Source organism: Tetrahymena thermophila, assembly GCF_000189635.1.
Source record: "Tetrahymena thermophila SB210 genomic scaffold scf_8254469, whole genome shotgun sequence".
NCBI classification, from domain to species: Eukaryota; Ciliophora; class Oligohymenophorea; order Hymenostomatida; family Tetrahymenidae; genus Tetrahymena; species Tetrahymena thermophila.
The window spans coordinates 1-24,049 of NW_002476245.1; the positions used below are offsets into that span (position 1 = coordinate 1).

The 24,049-nt window shown below is 23.8% G+C and overlaps 8 protein-coding genes across 8 annotated transcripts; 3 read left to right on the forward strand and 5 right to left on the reverse strand. All coding sequences in view use genetic code 6, as the record gives it.

Annotated features, from left to right (window-relative positions):
* Window positions 1–544: 544 nt before the first annotated feature.
* On the reverse strand, window positions 545–2,072 carry TTHERM_01084100 (glutamine synthetase; the record flags this gene model as incomplete). The annotated part of the gene is made up of 2 exons (XM_001030406.3): window positions 545–964; window positions 1,128–2,072. 2 exons carry the CDS (start codon window positions 2,070–2,072, stop codon window positions 545–547), a joined length of 1,365 nt encoding a protein of 454 aa, XP_001030406.2.
* Window positions 2,073–4,037: 1,965 nt separating this feature from the next.
* TTHERM_01084110 (glutamine synthetase) lies at window positions 4,038–5,290 on the reverse strand (the record flags this gene model as incomplete). The annotated part of the gene is made up of 2 exons (XM_001030407.3): window positions 4,038–4,454; window positions 4,535–5,290. The coding sequence occupies 2 exons, from the start codon at window positions 5,288–5,290 to the stop codon at window positions 4,038–4,040; spliced, it is 1,173 nt and encodes a 390-aa protein (XP_001030407.1).
* A 990-nt stretch (window positions 5,291–6,280) lies between these two features.
* On the reverse strand, window positions 6,281–8,479 carry TTHERM_01084120 (START-2 domain protein, putative; the record flags this gene model as incomplete). The annotated part of the gene is made up of 7 exons (XM_001030408.2): window positions 6,281–6,412; window positions 6,833–6,883; window positions 6,955–7,042; window positions 7,489–7,745; window positions 7,850–8,147; window positions 8,270–8,310; window positions 8,384–8,479. The coding sequence occupies 7 exons, from the start codon at window positions 8,477–8,479 to the stop codon at window positions 6,281–6,283; spliced, it is 963 nt and encodes a 320-aa protein (XP_001030408.2).
* Window positions 8,480–8,782: 303 nt separating this feature from the next.
* TTHERM_01084130 (66 kDa stress protein) lies at window positions 8,783–11,154 on the reverse strand (the record flags this gene model as incomplete). The annotated part of the gene is made up of 9 exons (XM_001030409.3): window positions 8,783–9,049; window positions 9,121–9,282; window positions 9,342–9,537; window positions 9,597–9,753; window positions 9,801–9,996; window positions 10,062–10,352; window positions 10,434–10,768; window positions 10,840–11,055; window positions 11,124–11,154. 9 exons carry the CDS (start codon window positions 11,152–11,154, stop codon window positions 8,783–8,785), a joined length of 1,851 nt encoding a protein of 616 aa, XP_001030409.2.
* A 462-nt stretch (window positions 11,155–11,616) lies between these two features.
* On the reverse strand, window positions 11,617–15,118 carry TTHERM_01084140 (protein kinase; the record flags this gene model as incomplete). Its single annotated transcript, XM_001030410.1, has 5 exons — window positions 11,617–11,792; window positions 11,849–12,103; window positions 12,160–12,258; window positions 12,309–14,216; window positions 14,335–15,118. The coding sequence occupies 5 exons, from the start codon at window positions 15,116–15,118 to the stop codon at window positions 11,617–11,619; spliced, it is 3,222 nt and encodes a 1,073-aa protein (XP_001030410.1).
* A 1,405-nt stretch (window positions 15,119–16,523) lies between these two features.
* On the forward strand, window positions 16,524–17,854 carry TTHERM_01084150 (SNARE domain protein; the record flags this gene model as incomplete). Its single annotated transcript, XM_001030411.2, has 7 exons — window positions 16,524–16,608; window positions 16,714–16,745; window positions 16,821–16,934; window positions 17,137–17,224; window positions 17,275–17,490; window positions 17,546–17,694; window positions 17,750–17,854. 7 exons carry the CDS (start codon window positions 16,524–16,526, stop codon window positions 17,852–17,854), a joined length of 789 nt encoding a protein of 262 aa, XP_001030411.2.
* A 1,023-nt stretch (window positions 17,855–18,877) lies between these two features.
* On the forward strand, window positions 18,878–20,064 carry TTHERM_01084160 (cell wall protein, putative; the record flags this gene model as incomplete). Its single annotated transcript, XM_001030412.3, has 3 exons — window positions 18,878–18,983; window positions 19,047–19,651; window positions 19,804–20,064. The coding sequence occupies 3 exons, from the start codon at window positions 18,878–18,880 to the stop codon at window positions 20,062–20,064; spliced, it is 972 nt and encodes a 323-aa protein (XP_001030412.2).
* A 523-nt stretch (window positions 20,065–20,587) lies between these two features.
* Window positions 20,588–23,895, forward strand: TTHERM_01084170 (MORN motif protein). Its single transcript, XM_001030413.4, has 5 exons — window positions 20,588–20,931; window positions 21,210–21,556; window positions 22,182–22,767; window positions 22,908–23,047; window positions 23,112–23,895. The coding sequence occupies exons 2-5, from the start codon at window positions 21,280–21,282 to the stop codon at window positions 23,192–23,194; spliced, it is 1,086 nt and encodes a 361-aa protein (XP_001030413.3). The 5' UTR covers window positions 20,588–20,931; window positions 21,210–21,279; the 3' UTR covers window positions 23,195–23,895.
* Window positions 23,896–24,049: the final 154 nt, after the last annotated feature.

The following is a 24,049-nucleotide window of genomic DNA, read 5'->3' on the forward strand; positions in this document are numbered from 1 at the left end:
ACCCCAACCCCAACCCCCATTTGTTTAATCTAAATATCATTGAGAAGATATATTTCAAAATTTTAAGACAGTAATATTTAAAGTTACTCATGAAAGATAAGATAAACTAAAAAATAGTACTAGGGAAGAAATAATTTAATTAGCTTAAAATTAGTGTAATTAAACTTTTTTGATAAAGTTTTTATTTAAAATATCTTGTTACAGTTTTAATAAACAATAATTTGTCATTATTTAATTAAAAATAAAAGCTTGCTATGTATTATTTATTTAATCTAAAGTAAAAACCTTTATATAAGATATTTAGTTTTAACATTAACAAGTTTACTTAACTTCATATTAATTTAATCAATAATTTCATGAAATTCTTTGAAAATGAAAAATAATTTTTATTAGAGGATTATTTGAAGATAGATGGCAAATTTTATAATGCAAAGTATAGATAAAATAAGTATATAAAAAATTATTTATTATTTAGTGTGTGGTATATTTTATTAACTTAAATTATTTATTTATTATATAATTTGTATATATATCAATTATTAAATCATTCTTAGTCTTACTCAGTAACATCAACTAAGGATCTTCTGAATTTTTTATATGCAGCAACGATTTCATCGCAATACTTGGAGTCAAGGACAGTAGTGTCTACCAAAATACCACTAACTAAGTAAGGATCTATGTTAGAGGCAGGTCTTCTATCTTCATAATAACCTTTCTTTAAGCCTGTAGTGTAGACAGGGATTCTTACAGAAGATGCTCTGCTACCTTCTCCATAGCTGAAAGTATGGATAGAGCTAGTTTCGTATGAACCTGTTAAACGAGCCTTGTTACCTTCACCATAAACCAAAATATGTTCTAAGTGCTTTTCTTTAAGCTTAGGAAGATGATTATTCAAAATATAATCAAGACCACCATCTGCTCTTGTCTTATTTGTTGAATAATTGGTGTGGGCTCCTGAACCATTCTATTTATTTATTTATAAAAATATTTTAAACTAAGGAATAACTACTTTTGAATTATTTGCTTTAAAAATGAATTAGATTAGCTTATCAAATTTTATGCTTATGATTATGCTTTTTTAACACAATTAGGATTTCTCTTTTTTATAAAAAAATTAAAATATTTACCCAATCTCCCTTGATAGGCTTAGGATCGAATACAACATGAGCACCCATTTCTTCACCAAGTCTAAGTAAAATATATCTAGACATCCACATTTAATCACCACATTCAATACCTTTAGTAATACCAATTTAGTATTCCCATTAACCAGGTGCAACTTCAGCATTTATACCAGCAATTTTGATTCCAGCAGCAAGACAGCATCTGATATGAGCCTCAGTAATTGCACGACCAAAACAGTTGAAATCACCAACAGAGCAGTAGTATCTTCCTTAAGGGTTAGGGAAACCACCTTCAGGCCATCCCAAGGGCCAAGCATGAGTAGTTCCTGTTCTTGAGAATAAGAAGTATTCTTATTCAATACCGAACCAGGGTTCTTCGTGTTAGGCTTCATCCATAATTTTCTTTGTTAGGTATCTAAAGTTACCTCTAGCAGGAGTAGTTCTATCTCCTTAGTATGTTTCACAGAGAACGAGTAAACCATGAATATTCTTTCTGAAGGGATCTTTGCACATATAGACAGGCTTTAACCAAATTTCGGAATCTCCAGTAACAGCTTGGCTGCAAGAAGAACCATCATAGGTCCACCAGTCGAGGTCTTCAAGTTTTTCAATTTTCTTTTCATAAACTCTAGTTTTGGAACGAAGATTCTTACCTGTACCATCAATCCAAATGTATTCAGCCAATGTATGGTTGCTCATGTCTGTTTAGAAGTCATAATAGTTGAAGTTTCTCAAATTAGTGAATTAGGCGTTGTGAGACATCTTATTTATTGGATCTATTTTATCTATATTTGTTTTTTTGTTTAATGCTTTAGCTATTTGATTTTTAATTAATTTATTTATCTTTAATAAATATTACTTATTAATTAAATACCTACCTAGCAAGATATATATTAGGAGATATTTAAATACATTAAATAAAAAATAGAGCAAATCATTTTGATTCATCAAAAAGTCATTCAATCTAAATCGCTTTGTATACCGTTATTATATCGTCAAATATTTTTTATCATTACGAATAATTGCGAATCAAATACTACCATTTTTCATTTCATCAAATAAATACGTAAGTCAATAAATAAACAAAAGAAATAACTAACTAACTTTTTTCTAATAAATATTTCATTTACTTTTAATTCAAATCTCACCTATATCCTTATTAGACGCCCTTGCTTATTCTTATTTTTGAAATCCTTTTTATTGCTTTTTCCTTTTTTTAAATCTTACACTATTAAATATTCTTAAATTAATGTCTAAATTCCTTGATTTTGATACTTTTTAAACTTTATTCCTAAATAATTATTTAATTTAATAAATAAATAATTTGCTATTATAATATATTAAATTTATTTTATGCTTGATGTTTTACATTAATTATTATATTAAAGCTTAAAGCAGGGACTTCTTCTTGCTGACTTAAACATATTTGCTAGTTTTTTTTATAATTTGGATAAAAATGCATCCTTTTCTATTAATAGCTAAAAGCGTGTCTAGTTTAAATTTCTCAAAATTAATTTTGATAATGTGCAAGATTATTAGATCATTATACACAAATTTATTTAGTATTTACTGATTAATGATCTAATTATAAAATATCCTAATGTTATAATTATTAGCTATTAAACTTTATAGTTGTATCACTGTCCTAATAAAATATCAAATTTAAATTTTAATTCATTAAAATTTAATGACTTTTCTAATAAAAATCTTGTATACTTTTTCTCTTCGATATCTATTATCAAAAATGGTTTGCTGCAAGCTTTATATCTTAAACAAATTAGGTAAATTTATTTTTTATATACCAATTTACTTACTTCATAGGAAAGTATGAGGTCATACATAAAATTGTACTCTTTGATCTAATTGGAGAAATTTAGGTTATAAATATTTTATTTTGTAGCTCACTTTAAAAGGTGAAGAAAGATCCAAATTTACTTTACCTAACAAGGGAAAACGAATAAAAGATTTTACCTAATCAAAATATAGCATTAAAATTATTTGCGATAGTTCCTAATTAAGATAATATTTGATAACTCAGCATCCATTATGAATAATTACTTTTTTTATGAAAGAAAAGTGTATTCCTGTCTCTAGAAATAAGTTTATTAATTCATACTGTTAATATCCGATCAATAATTTAGCTGATCTATTTTTATAAATTTAAATACATCATTTTTTTCATATTTAACAAAATAAATGTGACGCAACTATTTTATCAAATAGAACACAACACTCAGGCTAAAAAAAATGAAAAAAGCAAGGTAATATAATTGAGCTAAAAACAAAAGGTGTCTAATTTCATATTAAAAAAAAAATTGAGAATTTTACAATAAATGGACACATTTTTACATCAATTAACCCATTATAATCTCAATTTATTGATTCAGTTATAAAACACCTATTACTTTATTTTTTTACTTGATTAAAATTAATGAGAAAACAACTTATAAGTGGTTCTACTGAAAAAATTTGATCCAAAGTATCTGCAGTAGTATTGAAAATTTTTCGGACTATTAATAAATGAAAATATGTTAAATTATTTAAGAAAATTATTTCAGAAATCAAACATTCAAACTTACTTCTTCGTTTAAATAAAATTTTTCATTTGAAATATTTGATAATCTTAAATATCCCATAAGACGAGTAGGAGTAGAATTTTAATTTATCTTTTTTTATGGTTGGGGTTTTGATCATTAAATCAATACTTTTTTAAAATAATTAATTAAAGTAATAAAAAAAATTGAATGGTTTGTTGGAAATTAATTAAAAAATATAAGAAAAATACAGCTGCTTGTTTTATATTAAAAAGATACGACTAATTAATTATTTTAATATTTAATCTTTTTTTATACTTTTTATTATTTTGAAATTTTTTTAACTATGTCAAAGCAACCAACCCAATCAATTAATCAATCAACAAGATGATTCTTCTTCACCTCCTTATTCTTTTCTAAACTTTTTGTATGCTGCTACTATAGTATCACAATACCTTGAATCTAATACTGTAGTATCAACTAAAATAGCGCTAACTAAATAAGGATCTATGTTGGAAGCAGGTCTTCTATCTTCATAATAACCTCTTTTAAGATCTGCAGTATAAACTGGAATTCTAACAGAGCAACTTCTACTTCCTAAACCATAACTAAAAGTATGAATTGAACTAGTTTCATATGATCCAGTCAAACGATGCTTGTTACCTTCACCATAAACTGTTATGTGTTCAAGATGCTTTTCTCTTAACTTTGGTAAATGATTTTATAAAATAAAGTCAAGACCACCTTCAGCTCTAGTAGAATTAGTAGAATAATTTGTGTGAGCTCCGGAACCGTTCTAAAATTAGTAAAAAATAATTAAAATAATGAAATTTTTTTAATTTTAATAAAAACAATAAGTAGAATTTATTTATTTACCCAGTCTCCCTTGATAGGCTTAGGTTCAAATACAACATGAGCACCCATTTCTTCACCAAGTCTGAGCAAAATGTATCTTGACATCCACATGTGATCACCACATTGTATTCCCTTTGTAATACCAATTTAGTATTCCCACTAACTTGGGGCAACTTCAGCATTGATACCAGCTATTTTAATACCAGCAGCAAGGCAACATCTGATATGGGCTTCAGTAATGGCACGGCCAAAGCAGTTGAAGTCACCAACAGAGCAGTAATATCTTCCTTAAGGGAAAGGATAACCACCATCAGGCCAACCTAAAGGCCAAGCATGAGTAGTACCAGTTCTAGAAAATAAGAAATACTCCTATTCAATTCCGAACCAAGGGTCTTCATGCTTTGCTTCATTCATAACCTTCTCAGCAATGTATCTAAAGTTACCTTTAGCAGGATTTTATTTATCAGAGAGGTAGGTTTCACAAAGGACAAGATAAGCAGTCACACCCTTTCTGAAAGGGTCAACACAGAAAAAGACGGGCTTTAACCAAATTTCTGAATCTCCAGTAGTAGCCTAGTTACAAGAAGAGCCATCATAGGTCCACCATTCGAATTCCTCTAATTTAGTGAGTTTTCTTTCATATACCTTTGTCTTAGAACGTAAGTTCTTACCAGTACCATCAATCCAAATGTATTCTGCAATGGTGTGATCATCTAAGTGACTTAGGAAGTCATAATAGTTAAAGTTTCTAAGATTAGTGAATTAAGATTGAGCCATTTTTGTTTTAGGTTTACCTTCACAAATTATTTTAAATTAATTTTGATTAAATAATTATAAAATTTGTGATATTTGGGATTGGTTTTAAATATTTGAACAATAATTTAAAAATACCGTTTTTAATTTAGATTAGATTGAATAAATTACAATGACGTCAACAATAAATTAATTCATATTATTTAAAAAAATGAACAGCATATTACATATAACAATAGGAAAGATAGTAAATGAATTGGATATATGAATCTTATTTTAAGATCCTAAATAAATTAGATATATGAATAATATTTTAAGGCAAAATATACAGAACTGCAAAAAATCTAAAATAGAACCCACCTCAAAGCATATTTCTTTTTTCGAAATATTTTACGTACTATTTTATAATATATTAATCAAATTTTATTGAATCAATAGAAATTAGTTATTGAAAGCAGATCAGAATATTACTAAAATAGCATTTAAATGTATAAAACTAAAATTTTGTATAAATTGACAATGTTTTTAGTTACAGCAAGGATATCATTTATTTTTACGATAATCTTGTGTTTAAGTGAAAGATTATCAAATAAATTACATTTTAGGATATAAATGAAGTAAAAAAACGTAAGTTTTTATTTTTCTACAAATATCTTTTTTTCAGATAAAGGAAGTTTGTCTATTTTTAGCAGTTTTTTAATAATTTTTTATGTTTTATCCAAATATTTTTTAAAAAAATCATGAATTAAAAAGTATTATACCATTTAATACAATTGCATTTTTAGCTTATGAAAATTGTTTGAGCCTAAACAGCTAATGCTCTATATTATTCTAGAAGATAATTTATTTTATTGGGTGTTTAATTAAAGATTTGTATCCTTTAAAGCAGATAAGAATGTTAGTTGTTTTATTCTATATTAAAATTAAAAATAAAAACTGAAATACTAAGTATGTTGTAATTATTATTTAATATTTAAAAATATAGGTATATAATACATATATAACAACTATTTATCATTTTTATTAATTTTTGGTTTGTTAATTGTTTTAAAGAGTTTTTTCTTCATGCAGTTAGACTCTTTAAGATACCCATTAGTAAAATTCTTAATTCTCTGGAGCATTTATAGCTTTTTCCCACTCTGTGCCCTATTTATTAAAAATTTTTAAATAAAAAAAATCAATTTTATGTTATTTTTTTCTTTTTTGATTTAGAGTGGAGTAAGTGATGATCAATAATAATTTCAAAGAACATATTGCAAATATAAGTAAGTTATAATCATGCATGAATAAATTTTCATTTAGATAAATATAAAAATAGAAAAAAAAATTAGATAATTGGAGCAAAAAGATAAGTCTAGTCTATTCAAGTGATCACATATTAATATTTAAAAATCAGTAAACTATTTGATATTAATATTTTTAGATTGGGGAGTTAATCAAAAATAAAAATTTATTGATATGAATAGGTGAGCAATAAATCATATCTTTACTTTATCATGCAATTATCAATTTTTATTTATTGTGTGAAAAGTATTTAAATGATTTCGTTTAAAAATAGTATTTTACTTTAATATCAGATGCTAACTTAAATATCTTCTCCATTAAGTATGTACCAAACTATTTTTTTTAAAATAATATGAGTTTTTTTTAGAATTCTGTTCAGAGCTGAAGATTATCAAATAATTCACCTTTTTTGCAAAAAAATTAAGCATCCATTTAGGCAAGAATTTAACTTTCGGATCAACATTTGAAATAGTTGTAATTTTGACTTTGTTCCTTTATTAATTTAAAAACGACAAGAATATTCATTTGTGAAATATTGAAAATAAATATGTTTCTTAGTAATTGTGTAATTGAAAAATGTAGAGAAATATTATTGCATTTCATTAATTACCAAATATTTTATTTCTCATTATCTTCTATATATATATAATTAATGCAAAAAGTGACACCATATTTATTGCATCTGTTAATAATGATATCATATATTATATTACTTTTTGATATCTATTTTGTTGTAATTATACCGAATAGTATTAATGTATTATACATACGCGATTTTAGTGATGTCATTCTTAAAATTATTTAACTCATAATTACAGAGTAATTAAATTTTTAGGCACTCATAAAATAGCCAAAAATTTAAGGAAACAAAATAAAGGTTATCAAAAAATTAAAATCCACGGACAAACAAACGGTAATAGTTATTTGAAATTAAATACTTGAATCCTGGAACAGGGAAGATTTCGCAAGCAAAAAAGTTAAGCTATACTTAAACATTTTTAGATTCACTAAGGTTAATATTTAGTTCTTTTAGCAGCTATTGATCATCATGAATAGTCTTGCATTTAATTAAAATAGTACCATTCACTTCTAGTCTATCTATTCCTACTCCTTAAATATAGGCTTCTCTATTTGAAATAAATGGAAGGTTCATTTCAAAATATCCAATTTTTTCACCTTTCTTCGGTTTTTTAATCTGAAAAAAGTAAAAGTTAGAGAAGAAAATAAATACACTTTCAAAAAGCAAAAGAAATAGAAAATTCAAAATTTATATTTAATTTAATTGAAGTTCTTAGTTACTGTGTAGGCATGTTTACAGAAAGGAAACCAATTTTTAAATAAATCTATTTCATAAACAAGTGCTACTAAATTAAACCAAGGAATATCTAGCTCAGCTTAGGCTCTAATTGACACTGTATTGGTTTTTTCAAATATTTTATAGCTAATAACTAAATTTTTATTTATTTGATGCGAATCTGAATGCTAAGAATTTTTCATCTCATCTAATTAAAAATTCATATCTGAAATTGTTTCTTCAATGTCTTTCCTTAAATCTTCGAATTTCTTTTTGTCATTCGGATCCATTATTTGCAAATTTCTAAAAACATAAAAAATATTAGATGAAATACCTGTTAATAAATCAAACTAAAATAAATGCGTAGCATAATATTGTATTTTTTTAAAGCTTTAACCAAATAATATCTAATCTAATTGTCTTACGCTTGTTCTTCTTTTATAAATTTATTTAGGTATTCATAAGACTAATTTTTTTTAATTAACATACTTATTATTTCATGATTTTATTATGGTAAATGTGATTAATGAAGTTAATACTAAATCATAAAGCTGATCATCTGTCAGTTATTTCAAATATTTCAGCTTGTCCTGAAAAGACATTGAGCTCCACTCTACAGATTATTAAGAATCCATTAATTCTATGAAATTGTTTTATTCAATTTAGTAATTTTATGTAGAATTTGTATATCAAATTAATAGAAAAACTTAATCAATCAATCAAACAAACAAGCAATCAAATTTTGTAATTTAGAAATAACATTTTGCTGACCATATGTTAAAATAAATTTTCAAACACTTGTATATTTTTTACGTCATATAAATCATAAAGTTTATACCAATCAAAAATTAATATAATAAGCATTTGTGAGATATTTATCATATTCTTTTCTTAAAATATTTATAATTCAATAATTAATTTTTTTATATTCAAATATTTCAAACATTAAACTGGCTTTTAGTATTAAAGACCTTAATTAAATTATCTGAACCACATGTAATAATACTTTGTCCATCTTATCCGAATATGGCATTATTCATTCCCCTTTTATGAACGAAGTCGAAAGATTCGACTTTGTTGAAAGTAGCTGATTCATAAATAATTGCCTTATTGTCAAGAGAGCTTGTCAAAATATATTAACCATTTGAACTAAATTTAACACTTGTAATCATTTATGAGCTATATGCAAGTTTTTAAGTTAACGACTATTATTATTTATAAAAAAATTTGTATTTATTATTTATTTAATTATTCATAATTTATTGTTAAAATTTACTTCTTTCTTTTCAACATCCCAGACATTGACTCTAAATCCTGAATCACCACATAAAAGCAATTTTCCATCATGTGAAAAAGAAATAGCAGTTATTTTTTAAGGGTAATTTTCTAATATGCCAATTTTTTCTCCTTAAAGATTTATCAATAAGATTTATCCTTTCTGTATTTAATTAAATTATGTTTTATAACTAAATTACTTATTTTATATAAAAAAAATACATCGTTTCCAATTGCAAACATAGAATCGTTCTCTGAAATGTCAAAAACAGTACTGGAGTGCTAAAATTTGATTTCACCAGTTTGTTCTTTATTTTTGTAAATCTTAATCAAATTTTCTTGTAAAAGATAGACAGTGTTATCATCTACTTTGCTTGACACTAAATCAATTGTCTTTCCTTAAACAGCAACTTATTCTCTATAAATTAAAAAAAAAGGACATAAAACAACAAACTATTTATGCAATTAATAATTTACCCAAATGCAAATGATGTCAAGTCAAGAATATTTAATTTTTAAGCATTGCAAATAGAAAATACTTTTGTGGAATCCTTACTAATTTTAAATTTAACTATTCCTGCTTCATGCTATTTTCCATCAGGTAATCTTGGGATGTGATTATTATCCCAAATAACTAAATTTTTAAAATGTAAGATTCTTTTCTATCTAAAAAAAATTTACTAATTCTTCCATTAATATCTGAAGAAATGAGTTGTCCAGTTTTAAGTTAAGAAATGTGATTTATTGAATTTTAATGACCAACTAATATTGTTGTAGGTAGAGAATTATCTTCTAATTAATGTGCATTTTTCCAAACATTTATATGTCCGTTCAATGTAATTGAGTAAACATCTTATTTGCTTACTTTTACAGACACCTATTTATTTATTAAATTAAGTATATTATTATATAAATTTTACTAAATTTAAATAGATTCTTTACTTGTTAATGCTCAACCTAAGGATTTTCTGATACTCTAAGTGTTTTTAAAAGTTTTTCATCTTATAAGCTCCAAATTCTCACAAGTTTATCTGAAGAAGCTGTTACTAAAGTGTTACCATCTTCAAGCCAATCGCAATAAATGACACCTCCTGTGTGTCCGTTGGCAAATATCTCCTTAATTAACTCACCATTTACTGCATCATATAAGAAGACTTTTTTATCAGAGGATACAGTAACAAATTTTTCAGATTTAGGGCAAAATCTTAAACAGTTAATAAATGATGTATGAGGCTAATAATTAACAAGATATTAAAAAATTATTAGATTATAGTATCCTCATTTTTAATATAATTTTATATTTAAATATTTTACTTTGTGAGCTCTTTTAAATTTAAAAGGTGGTCCTTCATAAAATTAAACAGCATATTCTTCTCCTGCTGTAGCTAAACGGAATGGACGAGAAGGTTTAAAAGAGCAAGTTAATAAGTTCTTTGATTGGCCACTAATTTCACCTAATTGTGAACCAGTATCGGCTGAGAATACCTTAGCCATAACTTTCTAACCTTCTCCTGCAATTGCTATTCTTTCATTGTCAAAAGTCCAGTCTATATCTCTAATTGCACCATTCAATTAAGGGAAATCCCATTATTTCTTAATATTCTAGTTATTACCAACTGCATTCCAAACAATTACAAAACCCTTTTCATCTAAATTATGTTATAATTCATAAATATTACATACATTATTGTGATAAATAAATATAGATGAAGTATTTTACCTCCTGAACAAACATAATTTCCATTTGGAGAGAATTTAGCTGCTGTTGTATTGTGTTTGTGCTCTGAAAAAACAGCATGTACTTTAGAAAAATCATTTAAGTCTCTAATAACTACAATATTTGCTGAAGTGTATAAGATCCTATTTGTATTAACATGAATATCTAAACAAGTATGCTTGCCTCTCTCAGTAAAGGGAGCAGGAGGATATATGTAGCCTAAGTTTTTGATTGTAAAGCAAAAAACATTATTTACTACTTTAAACAAATTGGCTTTTAAAACTTACTTTCTGTTGGCTTTTAATTCTTAGTATCCATTTAACTTTTAAGCTATTTTGTAAAAATCTTTTTAATTTAATAAATAAAATTATCAATACTTATTTTTATTGATCCGATTTTTGATTTGAGGATACGTAAGTAAAATTTGTTTTATTTGAGAAACTATCAAAAGATTTTCATTTTTTTTCATTAAAGCTAAAAGTAAAGAAGTAAGAAAGTAAAATTTTATTTTTTATATAAAATTTTTATAAAATTAGAATAGTGAATTGTTTTAAAATGTTAAAATATTTAAAAAGTCATCTAATAAAATAAGTTGAACATACATTTTAAATTCTAAAATGATTGTTTTTGCTATGCCTAGCAAGGAAAATCTTTCCTTATAATATTTAAAAGCATTGATGAATATTTTAAGGTAAGACACTTAAAAATTTTTAAAGATAAATTTTAACTAAATTTATATTTTATAACTATAAACATATTAAATTATTAATTTAATTTTTATCATAAATATTATATTAAATGGTTGCAATCCCAAATACCAGAAACAGGATTTTTATTCTCTCTAAAATAGGTTCCTTATCCATGAACAAAGTCATTATTGAAATTTCCTGTAAACCTATCTCCGTTTGAGAGATATATAGTTCCTATCCCTTCCTTGTTATCATCTTTAAAATCACCTAATTTTTTAATTTTAAAAAAATTAAAGATTAATTAAAGTTTTTTTATTAAATACCTTCGTATTTAACCCAATATTCTCCAAGATTATCAAAATTTGTATAATCAAACTCTCCAATAATTTGTGCAGGAGATTCATTATAAACAGTGCCTTTTCCATTAAACTAATCATTTCTCCATTATCCTAGATAAGCCAAGCTTCCAGAAGGATAATACAAAGTACCCAAACCTTCCATTCTACCTTCACACCACTCTCCTTCATAGTACCCTCCATCAGCATAAAAAAATTTTCCAGTACCATGCCTTAAACCACCTTTACAGATAAATTATATCTTTAATAAAATAATCTATTTTTATTAAATACTTTACCTAATTTTTCACCAATATAATGTGATGAATCATCATAAGTTTCATGAATATGCTCATATTTATTTCTTTATGAATCAGTAGAAGTGAAAACATTTGTTGCTTTTAATAAAAAACAGGTTTAATTTAATAAAATTTTTAATTATTTTTACCTTAAGGTTAGACACTCATAGGATTAAAGCTCTAATTCTATTGAAGAGCTGCATAAAATTAATTTCCTTATATTTAAGTTGGAGCTTATATGAGCTATTATTGGGGAGGTTATTATATGTACTGTTATTGATTTTAGCTTCTTAAAATGAATTAATTTTAGCTATTTGTCAATCCGGCCAGCTATTAAGCTTAAAGCTAGCTAGTAGTCATCGGATTAGAAAATGCAGACTATTGGATTACAGGATTTTATATGTTATTTCCTAGCAACTACTATGCAATTTATTCTTGCTATTAATAAGTCAAGTTTTAAATAGGTTATTGCTATGAAACTTAGATATTTGTAAATTATTTTTAGTCAGGATAGATGTTGAATTGAGTATTGCTCTATCCACTTAAATTATTATTATTTTAAGGTGATATATTTACTACACTTCTGCTGGAATTTTGCTCAATTTTATTAGGACTCTCTTATTTTGGAATTACTTAGTACTTAACATTACTTTAAGACAGCTTTTCTTTTTCAGAGTATATTTAATCGTTTATTTTTTATTTTTCTTTAAATTCATTTATAATTTTTTATACATCTTCTGGAATTTGATAATTTTAGCCATTATTAGTCTAAGGCTGAGAAATCTGATTATATTATAAATTAATACCTGCATTATTGTTGTCATAGCCTGGCAAACTAAAGTTTGTAAATCCTTAATAGTTTGCTTGACCTAGATTTTAATCTGTTGGAGGTGGTTATAGTTTTTATGGTTAATTCTATAAATTAATTTAATTTCCTATCAAATTATTAGAAAATTAATAGCTTTACTATTAATTGGAACTTTAAATTGGAGTTATTCCTGAATAGCTTTACTAAACCTAGCCGGAATTTATTTGAGATAAGTTTGTGCTTCCATTACTATTAAATTGTTATTGTTACTATAAGTTTGGATTAGCTGGTACATTATTGCCTTACTGATTTTAAATATTATAAGGAACTGATGGGGGCTTAAGATGATATTAAAGTAATGTTGGTTAGTAATTAGAGTTTGTAGTTTAACTGCTATTCTTAACTAAAGTTACCCCACTGATTGGGGTTTAGTTGATATTACCAAAATTATGTGATTAATTTATAACTTAGTTTTAGAGAACGTCTTGCGACTATTACCTTGATAAATTCTAGTTTTTGGGATTTGCTGGTGGAATAGAAACCTATTAACTCTAATATTGCTAGTTAGAATTTTGCTAATAGGTAGAGGCTGCTATCTAATTTTAAGAATACTAAGGGAAAAATGCATTAGGTTTAACTTGAGTTGGATTATTAGTGTTTTCTAAATTATTTGGATTTCCTTAAAAAGAGAAACTTTAAGTAGCAGCTATTTAAGATGACTGGGAGCTTTATTATGCAAAAGTATTTGGAGATTAAATATTTGTGCTAGGTTATTATGATGAAGTTATATTATTTTAATTCAAACTATTATTTGGGTTAAGAGCACTACTTGCTGCTGTAATGCTCTAATTGTTATTTTATACAAAAGAATTAGAAGCAGAATTTTGTTTCTAACTATAATTATATTCTTCTGCCTCTGTATTTAGTGCTTTAAAAAGAGAAACACCATATTTATCAGAAGCAGGAGCAACTTTTAAAGAAGCTTGCTATTCAATCATCTACTGTTATTAGTTATATACTTCATTCATTTAATTTATGATGTTAAGCTAAGTAGCTAGTTCTATAAAATCAGGACGATCTTATTCCTATACTTTTACCATTCTTGCAATTAAATCATGGACATCTACACCATACTAATTCTTAATTATATTCATATGAATCTTAAGCTAATTTTCATTAAAATCTCCTGCCTCATAATTATATAAATTATCGACAGTTCCTAGATTACAGCATTCGATTAGTATAATTCCTAAGATAATTTACAAATAAAATTATTTTAATTTGAACTCTAAACTATAATTTGTATTAGATATCTTTGAAAGGATAATATTCATTTATATACTTATTTATTATATTTCAAATATTACCTAAAGTAAATACGTCTGATTTGAATGGATTGTGTTGAGGCTAATAATTTTTTTAGGAAACAGCTTTTGTCAATAAAGGAGAAAGATAAATTCCTTGTGTGTCAAAGTGCTCACCATAACTTAATTATGAAATCATAGTAGCAAAGCTAGGTACTATTTTGTTAACTAGTGGGTGCAAAAGTTTTATTTCAAAATATTCAGAAACTAAAATATTAGATGTCTTTAAATCGCCATGAGCCAAATTAACAAGCTACAAATTATAAAGAGAGTTAATACAACTGAAAGCAATTGTAAATATTTCTTGAGGAGTAAACCTTTAGTTTTGTAGTTTCTTTGTTTTTACTTCAATTTATATGTCTCTTTGCAAATATTCTATAACTAATTAAATTCTTTATACTGAACTACAAAATTTTTCTTCTGTTTGTATAAAGTACTCATATACATCAATTAAATTCTTAGTTCGCTTTTCTTTATGATTTTCTTCTGTTATATGAATAAGTTATTTCATATTCACCAAGTCCTTGTCTATGGTATCTAAATCTTAATAAACACTTTCTTTTATAGCTAAAGTGCGTGCCTTCTAATACAATCTTTGCTTAGCAGACTTTTTTGTATCTTTTCCTTCATCTTAATTTAGCTATTGAGAATTTTCAAATTCATAATTTCTTTCGAAAACCTTAATCTATCCATAATGTAAATCTTGCTTATCTTCAATAAAAGAGTACTACTTATAAAATAGTTCCTTTGTTTACTCTACTTCTTCTTTTCCTAATGACTATCCCATTTATTAAATATTTATTATTCTACTTAAAATTTTATCTTTTAAAATAATTGTTAGAAATAAAGTTATTTAATTAGAGTTGATTATTTATCTATTTATCTATCAATCTATCAGCTTTTGTTTGATTTTTTAAAAGTAAAAATTTCAAAAAAGATTTACTTAACAATATTTCTTATCTTTCATTATCAAAAGTTCTATATCTTATGAATCAATTTACATTAGCATACATTCTTTATTTTCTATTAATAAGCTAAAAATTTTTAAAAGCATAAAACAATAATTGTCAACTAATTAAATTAGTTGAATTTTTTTTAGAATACTTTAAAAAAAACTTTAATCTCAAAATATTTTTTCTGGTTGATTTTAAAGATTAGTATTTGATTTTATTAAGATAAGAATTGATTTAAAATAAAAAAATGAAAATAAATATTTTAAATCTCACAAATTAGTTAAATTAAAAATTATTAGTAAATAAATCATATTTTAAGATAATAATTATAAATATGATATTTCATAAAATTTAGTTAGCATTTTAGTAAATAGTTTTTAAGGGAATTTATATCGTCTTTTATAGAAATTAATAATTTAAATTTTAAATTAGTTAAAAAATTATTATTCAAATAAAACTAATTTTTTATAAATTAAATTTTATTATGATAGAGATTAATAAATTAATACGTTGAAATTTTATTGAAAAATTTTTTAGAAATTGATTTTGCTTTAAGATTAACTCGATATAAAAAAAATATTAAATTTACAATTATTAAATTTATATTTTTATCTTATCAAATAAAAGAAATTAATAAGAGTATTTACATTTAATTTTTTAGATTTAATTTTAATTAAGATATATTTTTTATGAAAATTATATTCTTTTATTTTGATTCAAGTAGATTTTTTTAAACTTTTATATATTTAAATATTATTTTTTATAAAAACATAAAATATTTTTAACTAAATAAAATTAAAAAATTTTGAATAATAATGAGTGAATACGATTTGATTTATCTAGATTATCTCACTTTTACAAATTCAATTTATTAAACACTCTTATTAAATATTAGCCTTAAGTATTTATAAAATGAACTACAAATATAAATCAATAAGTAAAAAGTTGTAGTAAAACACATAAGTAAATACCATTCATGATTCATTCAATTTTGAGAATTATAAAATTTAGAAAAAGGGTTGTTCCTTACAGACAGATTAACAAATATATCTATCTATCTATTATTTGATTTGAGAAAAAAAATATTAAATTATTTCACATAATTATTAAAAGGATCAAATTTCTTTGTAAAACTATTTATAAATCGAAATTTACAATTTTGTAAAAACTTAAAGCATAAATCCTTAAAATTTTAGCAAAATCTTAAACTCAATTTAAAGAAGCAAATCTACTGAAGCAATGAGCGAAATTAACTAGTAATAGAAGCTTATTTCTGAATTCAATAATTGTATAGCTATCATGAAATAGAATCTTAATTAGACAAGTAGAATTTATTTTTAATGATTAAAATTACTATTTATGGTCATTAAGACTATACAATTAGATTAATTGATTCTGAAATTTATATTTTTAATTTATTAAATAATAGATTATAAGCTTCAGTCTGCATAAATCACTAAAGTAAATCATTATATTTGTTTTATTTTTATATTTTATTACGGAAGTGATAATATAATTTTTTTTTTTTTTTTTCAGTCATAGCAAAGGGGAGTAGAATTGTTAGAATAAATTCAAAATAGATTCAGGACTATAAAATTTCCTATTCAGGATAGATCAAAAGCAGAAAAGCTCAAAAAGGATTTTGAAGGAGTAAAAATAATTCAAATTACAATTTTTCATTTGTAAACTTTAAATAGCTAGATCATTTAGCTATCTATTATTGAGAATAAAAGAATTGATAAATTAAAATAGAGGTATCAAAAATAAATTTTGATTATTTCTGGTATCAGCTTTTAAGAAAATTAAAATCAAATTTATTTTATAATTTAAGTAAATATAATTTTTTTAATAGTCTGCGATAGACTTTTAGAAACAGTGTCAAGTCTTTTTAGATTTCAAAAAGTTAGAATATGATTAACGAAGAGAAACAATTTAAAATTGTATTTAAATACTTTTCCTTATTTAGTAATTAATTAATTTTTTAATGTAGCATTAAATCAATCAAGCATAAATCCTTCTGTTAATGGCAATTTAGAGAGTTACTATGAAGAAAATACTATTGATGATATTGAAAAAAATAATAAATAAACCTCTAACTAAAACTTAGAAATGCAATAAAGACAAAAGTAACCAACTTAAGAAGAAGTACACCCTGATTTAGAATTTCAATATAAAATGATGAAAGAAAAAAATGAAGGAATAAAGTGTATCAAAAGATTAATTTAAAATTAATTAAAAAGTTTTTTTATTTAAAAAAATAGAGGTATAAAAAGATATTATACAAGTAGATTAAATCATGAAAGACATAAAATAATTGGTTGTCGAACAAGGTGATTAGATATGCGAAATAGGTGAGAATGTGTAAGCAACGAAGTAAAATGTGATTAAAGCTAATAAAGAACTCACTGAGGTAGGTAGATTTAGTAGTTTTTTAATATGAATTTTATTTTCTTTTTTATGAAAAGGCTAAAGCTTTAAATGAAGTAAACAAAAAAAGAAAATGCTTACTATTATTATTATTAGTAGTTATAATAGCAATAATAGTTATTCCTATTGCTGTCCTTAGTTGATCTTTATTTTCAAAGCAATAGATAGTTACTAAACATTTTTAAACACTAAAAATAATTTCAAATTAATAACCACACTATATTAAAAATCCAAGTTATACATACCCATCCATCATAAAGGTGACCTGATACTATAAAAACTACTTATAAATTATTTAACTAAAATTTTAACACAAAAGTAATATTAATAAATTTAGTTTATTAGATTGGAGCACGTTTATTTTACATTTTTTATTATTTTGTATTTATATCTATCTTAAAAGCTCTGTTCTAAATATAAATAAAATACATAAAAATAAAAATTAATTAATCAATTAATATTTAGTTATTATTTTTAAAAAAATTATTTTTTCTGATTTTAAATAGAGGATTGCAGGTATTACGAATAAATTATTTTTATTAGGAAAATAGATAAGCTTATAAAAATATAAAATAGTTAATAAATAAAGATGTTAATAACAAGTTTGGATGAATTTATTATTATTATTATTATTTACTATTGTACAAATTATTTAGAGGAATACGATGATTTACAAAGTTTCTAATATATAAAATCTATTAATAAAAATTTAGAAAATAATAAATTTATTTATTCATTGATTCATAATATTTATAGCTTATTTCCTATAAAAAATTAAATAAAAGATGATAAAAAATTTCACAATTTTCATAATTTTAAATTTAAAATATTAAAATAAAAATATATATTTTTTTTACTTTTTAAAATTCAAAAAATACTTTTTTTTTAGGTATGATTTATTTCGAGTATAATTTGGATAAAGTTACTTTACTTCAGAGTTTTAAATATTGATAATTGATAAATTAAAGAGAGTAAATGTAGTGATTTAATTTAAACACAAATTAACAATTCGGTATTTTTTTGGTGTTGGTACTTAAATATTTTGATAAATTTTTTAATTTTACTTCAATTTGCAATATCGTGATTTGAAAGAAAAATCGAAATAACTCTAATACTAAAAAATTAAAATAAGAAAGCAAAGTAAAATAAGTAGTAAAGATATTAAAATGCATAATAGAATAGATAACGAAGGGAAGAATTCTAATTCAGAAGACACCTTTCTCTCCACAGAAGAAGTAGATGCATTAGTTGAAAATTATAGATTAACAATAGGTAGTTTTCATTAAATTTGTGGAAGGAATAAAATCAATCATTCATTTATTTATTATCCAAAAGAAAATATGACATTAGAAGGTGAATAATTAAAACCCAAAATAGAAGAGGGGAAATAAAAGCTAGCTAGTTTAGAATAGCATAAAAGTTTATTAGATAAAGATATGAATGAGTATAAACATAAAATTGAAACGTATCAACCAAAAGTATAGGAAATTTTAGAAATCTAAAAAGGTTACTATTAGAAAAATGCAAAAATAAATTAGATTTTTAAAAAATATAAAATTGGACATCATGATTAAAAAATAAATACAAATGCTAATTTTGAAAAAGCGATTAAGTCAGAACCTCTCATAGAATTGGAAGAAAAAAAATCTAACAACTCTAATTAAGATTTTACTTAGGACCATGATTTTTAGTTTGTTTAAAATTTAGTAAAATCTGGCGATAGCAAGCTGAGCTAATAAGATAAAGATAACTTAAACGCAGCTTTATAAATGTTCATAGCAGAATCTGAATAGCAAGTATAGAATGAAGCAAAGCTTGAAAAACTATTTTCTGATACTTTAAACAAAAGGGAAGAAGTTTTGAAAAAAGAATCAAAACTTTTAGTTATTTAGTATTGTATCCACTGTAAGTAGAGATTTTCTCCTCTATGTAATGAAGAAGTAATAAAAATATCTCAAATTTTTGATAATTTATTTTAAAATGCATAAATAAGTTTATTTTAATTTTGAATTAAGATAACATTTTTTTGATAAAATTCTCATTTTACATTGCTTTAACAATAACTGTACTTATTACATATTTATTATTATAGGGCTCTTGTATTTATCATTAAGGGAACTTGAAATTTTATAGTTGTAGAACATGTGGAGGCGATGAATATTATAATTGTTGTGGCAAATGTCTAAAGTGTTCTAAAGGATGTGGCAAAGGCAAACATGCTGCTAAAGAAAAAGTATATAAAAATGAATTAACTCCATAATCTAAACCTAAATCTGTAAGCTTAAATAATATAAGTAATAACGATTTCTATTAAATAACTTTTGAAAGTTTACAGTTTATACCAAAAAAGTGAATATTTGATAAAAACTTTTGAAAGCGCAAACATTTAAAATAGTTATATTATCTAAATAATAAAATGCCATGAAATATATAATTGTAATATCTCTAACTTTAGAATCATAAAGAGAGCTTTTTCTTGAAAAAAAATGATTTTAAAATGAAGATTGGATGGATACTTTTTCCATATTTTTAAAATTAGTAAAATAGCATTATAATTATGGAAATAATGTGAAATTAAGTATAAAAATTTATTCGTAATTTCTTTTTGTATATTAAGAATATCTATACTTAAATTAAAATATAAACTTCGTTCTTCATTATTGTATTTTTAGAAAAGTAGTTTGTTTCGTGCTTTTGTTTGCATGTTTCTTATTTAAACTTAATGCAATACAAATAAAGGAATGGGAATAAAAAAGAAATATAAATATATAAATAAGTAAATAAATGTACGTTATAATATGTTTGAATAATAATTAGAATAAAAGTAATTTAAAAGAATACATTATATTCTAAAATTTTTACACTAAAAAGCAAGCAAGAAAGTAGGCAAACATAAACAAATAAATAAAATTTGAAATCGATTCAATATAATTTTTATTATACTAAACCTTATAAAATTTAATAATAATAATAAATATAAAAGACATGCATTTTATTAAAAGGTTCCCTATTTCACCCAGTATTTATTTATTTAGTAATTAAGAAAGAATTGTTGTGGGGAAAATATAAATAGAAAGTCCTTGCATTAACTTAATAAGTAGAAAAAACTATAAATTAACAATCATTAAAGCTTTCTAAAAGAAAAAAAATAAAAACTTTAGTAATTCTTAAAAGACAAAAAGAATAAGAAAACCAGCTAAATAAAGGAGAGAATAAACATGTAAAATTATTTATATTTTAGTAAATAAATACAAAATCTGCGAATTGCGAGAAAGCCTATCTCAGCTATAACTAAGAATAGGTAGCTTAGCTTGGATAGGTTTTGTTGCAAATTAACGCTTACAGCAAATATAACAAATTGATATTATAAATTAGCCTAGATAGCAACGATTAATATTGTCGTTATATGTGAGAAACAAATAAAATATATTGAATTTTTGAAAAAAATGAATTTATCAAACAAATATATAAACATATTTAATGTAAAAAATCAAATAGATAATTAACTAGAAGCAGTTCAGCCAATTAGATTGAGAGATAGTATTATAGTTTGATAGATTATATTTAAATGGGAAACATAAATTGTGCTACTTGTACTTGCGATCCAAATAAAGGATAGCCAGATACAGAATACATAACAATACCTAATGGTAAAACAGATCATCATCAAAATTAGAGTAGAATAACTTCCGCTTAGGATGCAGGACAATCTTCTGAAAAGATTAATTAAAAGGTTTATAATGCAAAAAGCTAAAATGGTGAGTCAAATAAAAATGAATACGACTCTTAGCCATACCAGCCACAAAGATCTTTAAAAGATTAAATAAATGCAAATGGTTAAACAGGTAATAAATAAAAATCTTAAATATTAATTTATAATTTTAAAAAATTCAGCAAAAAATAAAATAATTTTAGAGTGTAATTTGATTTTTCAAAATAATAATTTGAGTTAGTTGCTCTTAAAACCATTTATTTACTTTGGTTAAAACTAGTTTTAGTTTTTACCTTATTAGTTAAGTTTGCTTGTTTGATTGATTGTTGTTTAGAGATGTAATAAATATTATTTTCTTTGCTAAATCAATTAAAAATAAAAAATAATTGGAAGAAAATTTAGTTAATTTTTTTAATCAAGCAATTATTCACAAATTTATTAATTTTTAAACACTCTTTTACTTTCCATAAAATATGTCATTGCTATTATAATGAGAAAAAATAAATAAAATTTGATTTTGCTTTTGACTAATTGATTGATTACTACTAGAATTTAATAAATTATTTTCATTTTTGATAGATCGACACTTTTCTTTCATTCTTTCTACTCCTTTTATAAATAAGTTATCATGCTATAGTTATTTTTTGTATTCTACTTACTTATCCCCTTATTAATTTTTGAATAATTTTATTTTTCTATTATTTCTTCTTTTCCTCTGAAGTCAACTAAAAATTTTATTTTTTAATACAACAAAAAAGCAAGCGGATCTGTTAAAAAGTCTCTACATGAGGATAATTAGCCAACTGATTCTTAAATTGATCTTGTTAATTCAACTATTGGAAAGAACAAGAGAATCAAATTAGAAGTTATTAATATGAAAAATGGAGGTAAATATGAAGGTGAATGGAAAGAAGGTATGCGTGATGGCAAAGGAAAGCATACTTGGCCAGATGGCAGCTACTACGATGGAGAATGGCTATAAGATAAGGCCCATGGATTTGGTAAATTGGTCCATGTTGATGGTGATATTTATGAAGGTGAATGGAAAAATGATATGGCTAATGGTAAAGGTATTTATCTTCACAGTGGCGGCGCTAAATATGAGGGAGAATGGAAAGATGATTTATAAAATGGACATGGTATAGAAACTTGGCCAGATAATGCTCGCTATGAAGGAAGCTACTTAAATGGTAAAAAAAATGGTAGTGGAACTCTTTTGTTTGCAGATAAGAGCAAATATATTGGAGAATTCTTAGATAATGAAATTTCTGGTTACGGAGAATATTATTGGTAGGATGGAAAAATATATAAAGGTTAATGGAGAAATAATAAAATGAATGGAAAGTAATTAGTCTTTTATATTTAGATTAAATTTATTTACATTAAAAACAAATCATTAAGAATAATTTACCACACTCAAAAAGTTTAATTTTTTTGTGGATCTTAAATGATAAAAAATTAATTTTCATTTTAAATTTTAAAAGAGGAGAGACCATATGGGTTGATAAAAAGAGGTATGTAGGAGAATACTTGGATGATAAAAAGCATGGTTTTGGTGTATTTGAATGGGGAAATGGTAAGAAATACGAAGGCGAGTGGCTCAACGGAAAATAACATGGAAAAGGTAAATTCATTCAATTAGTTTTTGCAATTTTTACTTAGATTAAGTATTTCGTTTCTAAAAAAAGGTGCTATTATTTTGCCCACAAACGAAAGGAAAGAAGGTATTTGGGAAGATGGTAAGCGTATTAAATGGATTACCGAAGAATGAAAGCAAATGCCTCGAATTTTTAAAACTTACTACCTTCTTTTAATAAATACAAATTAGACAGATATATTAATAAGCATTTTTAACAACTCTCAATAAAATTTAAAAAATTACAAGTATACTGGTAAATTATAGTAAAATCAAATAAAACAAACAATCTTTTAATTTAAGATGTTTAAAGTTATCAAAGCTTTAGAAAAACAAAATTAAGCACACTCACAAGCAAACACAAACATTAAATAAATAAAAAATGAATGTTTAATAAAGCAATATAAATAAATATAAAATGATAAATTATGTATTATGTAAACTTGATGTATTAGCAGGTGAGAAAAATAAATAAATAAATCATTCAGTCAATCAAACAATCAAAAAATTATAATTGTAAATTACTCTTATTTGAATAAATTAAATTATATAAATAAATAAATCAATACTTCCTTCCAAAAGCAAAATATATCAAAAAAAGAATCAATCTATGAATATCTAAGAATATAGCTAGCTAACTACTTGAGTAATCAGTTAGTTAGTCATAATAAAATATAAAAACTCAATTACCTGCTTATATTTAATAATTTTTACAGATTATAAAACAACTTTCAGTAAGTTATCTAATATATTCATCTATCTATTTATCTACCTGTAAATTTACATTTTCTTATTTCTTAGTATTTCCGAAATATTATGACTTCAATTAAATTTTCAAATACTTTAAGCTTTTGTTAAAAATACTTTAAAAGGTATTTTCAATAAAATTTTATTACAAATTCAAAATAAAAGTGCTCTCTATCTATAAAGCTTTTATTTAATTATTTAAAATAAGCTCACAATTTAAATTTTAATTTATATGTTTGTAAG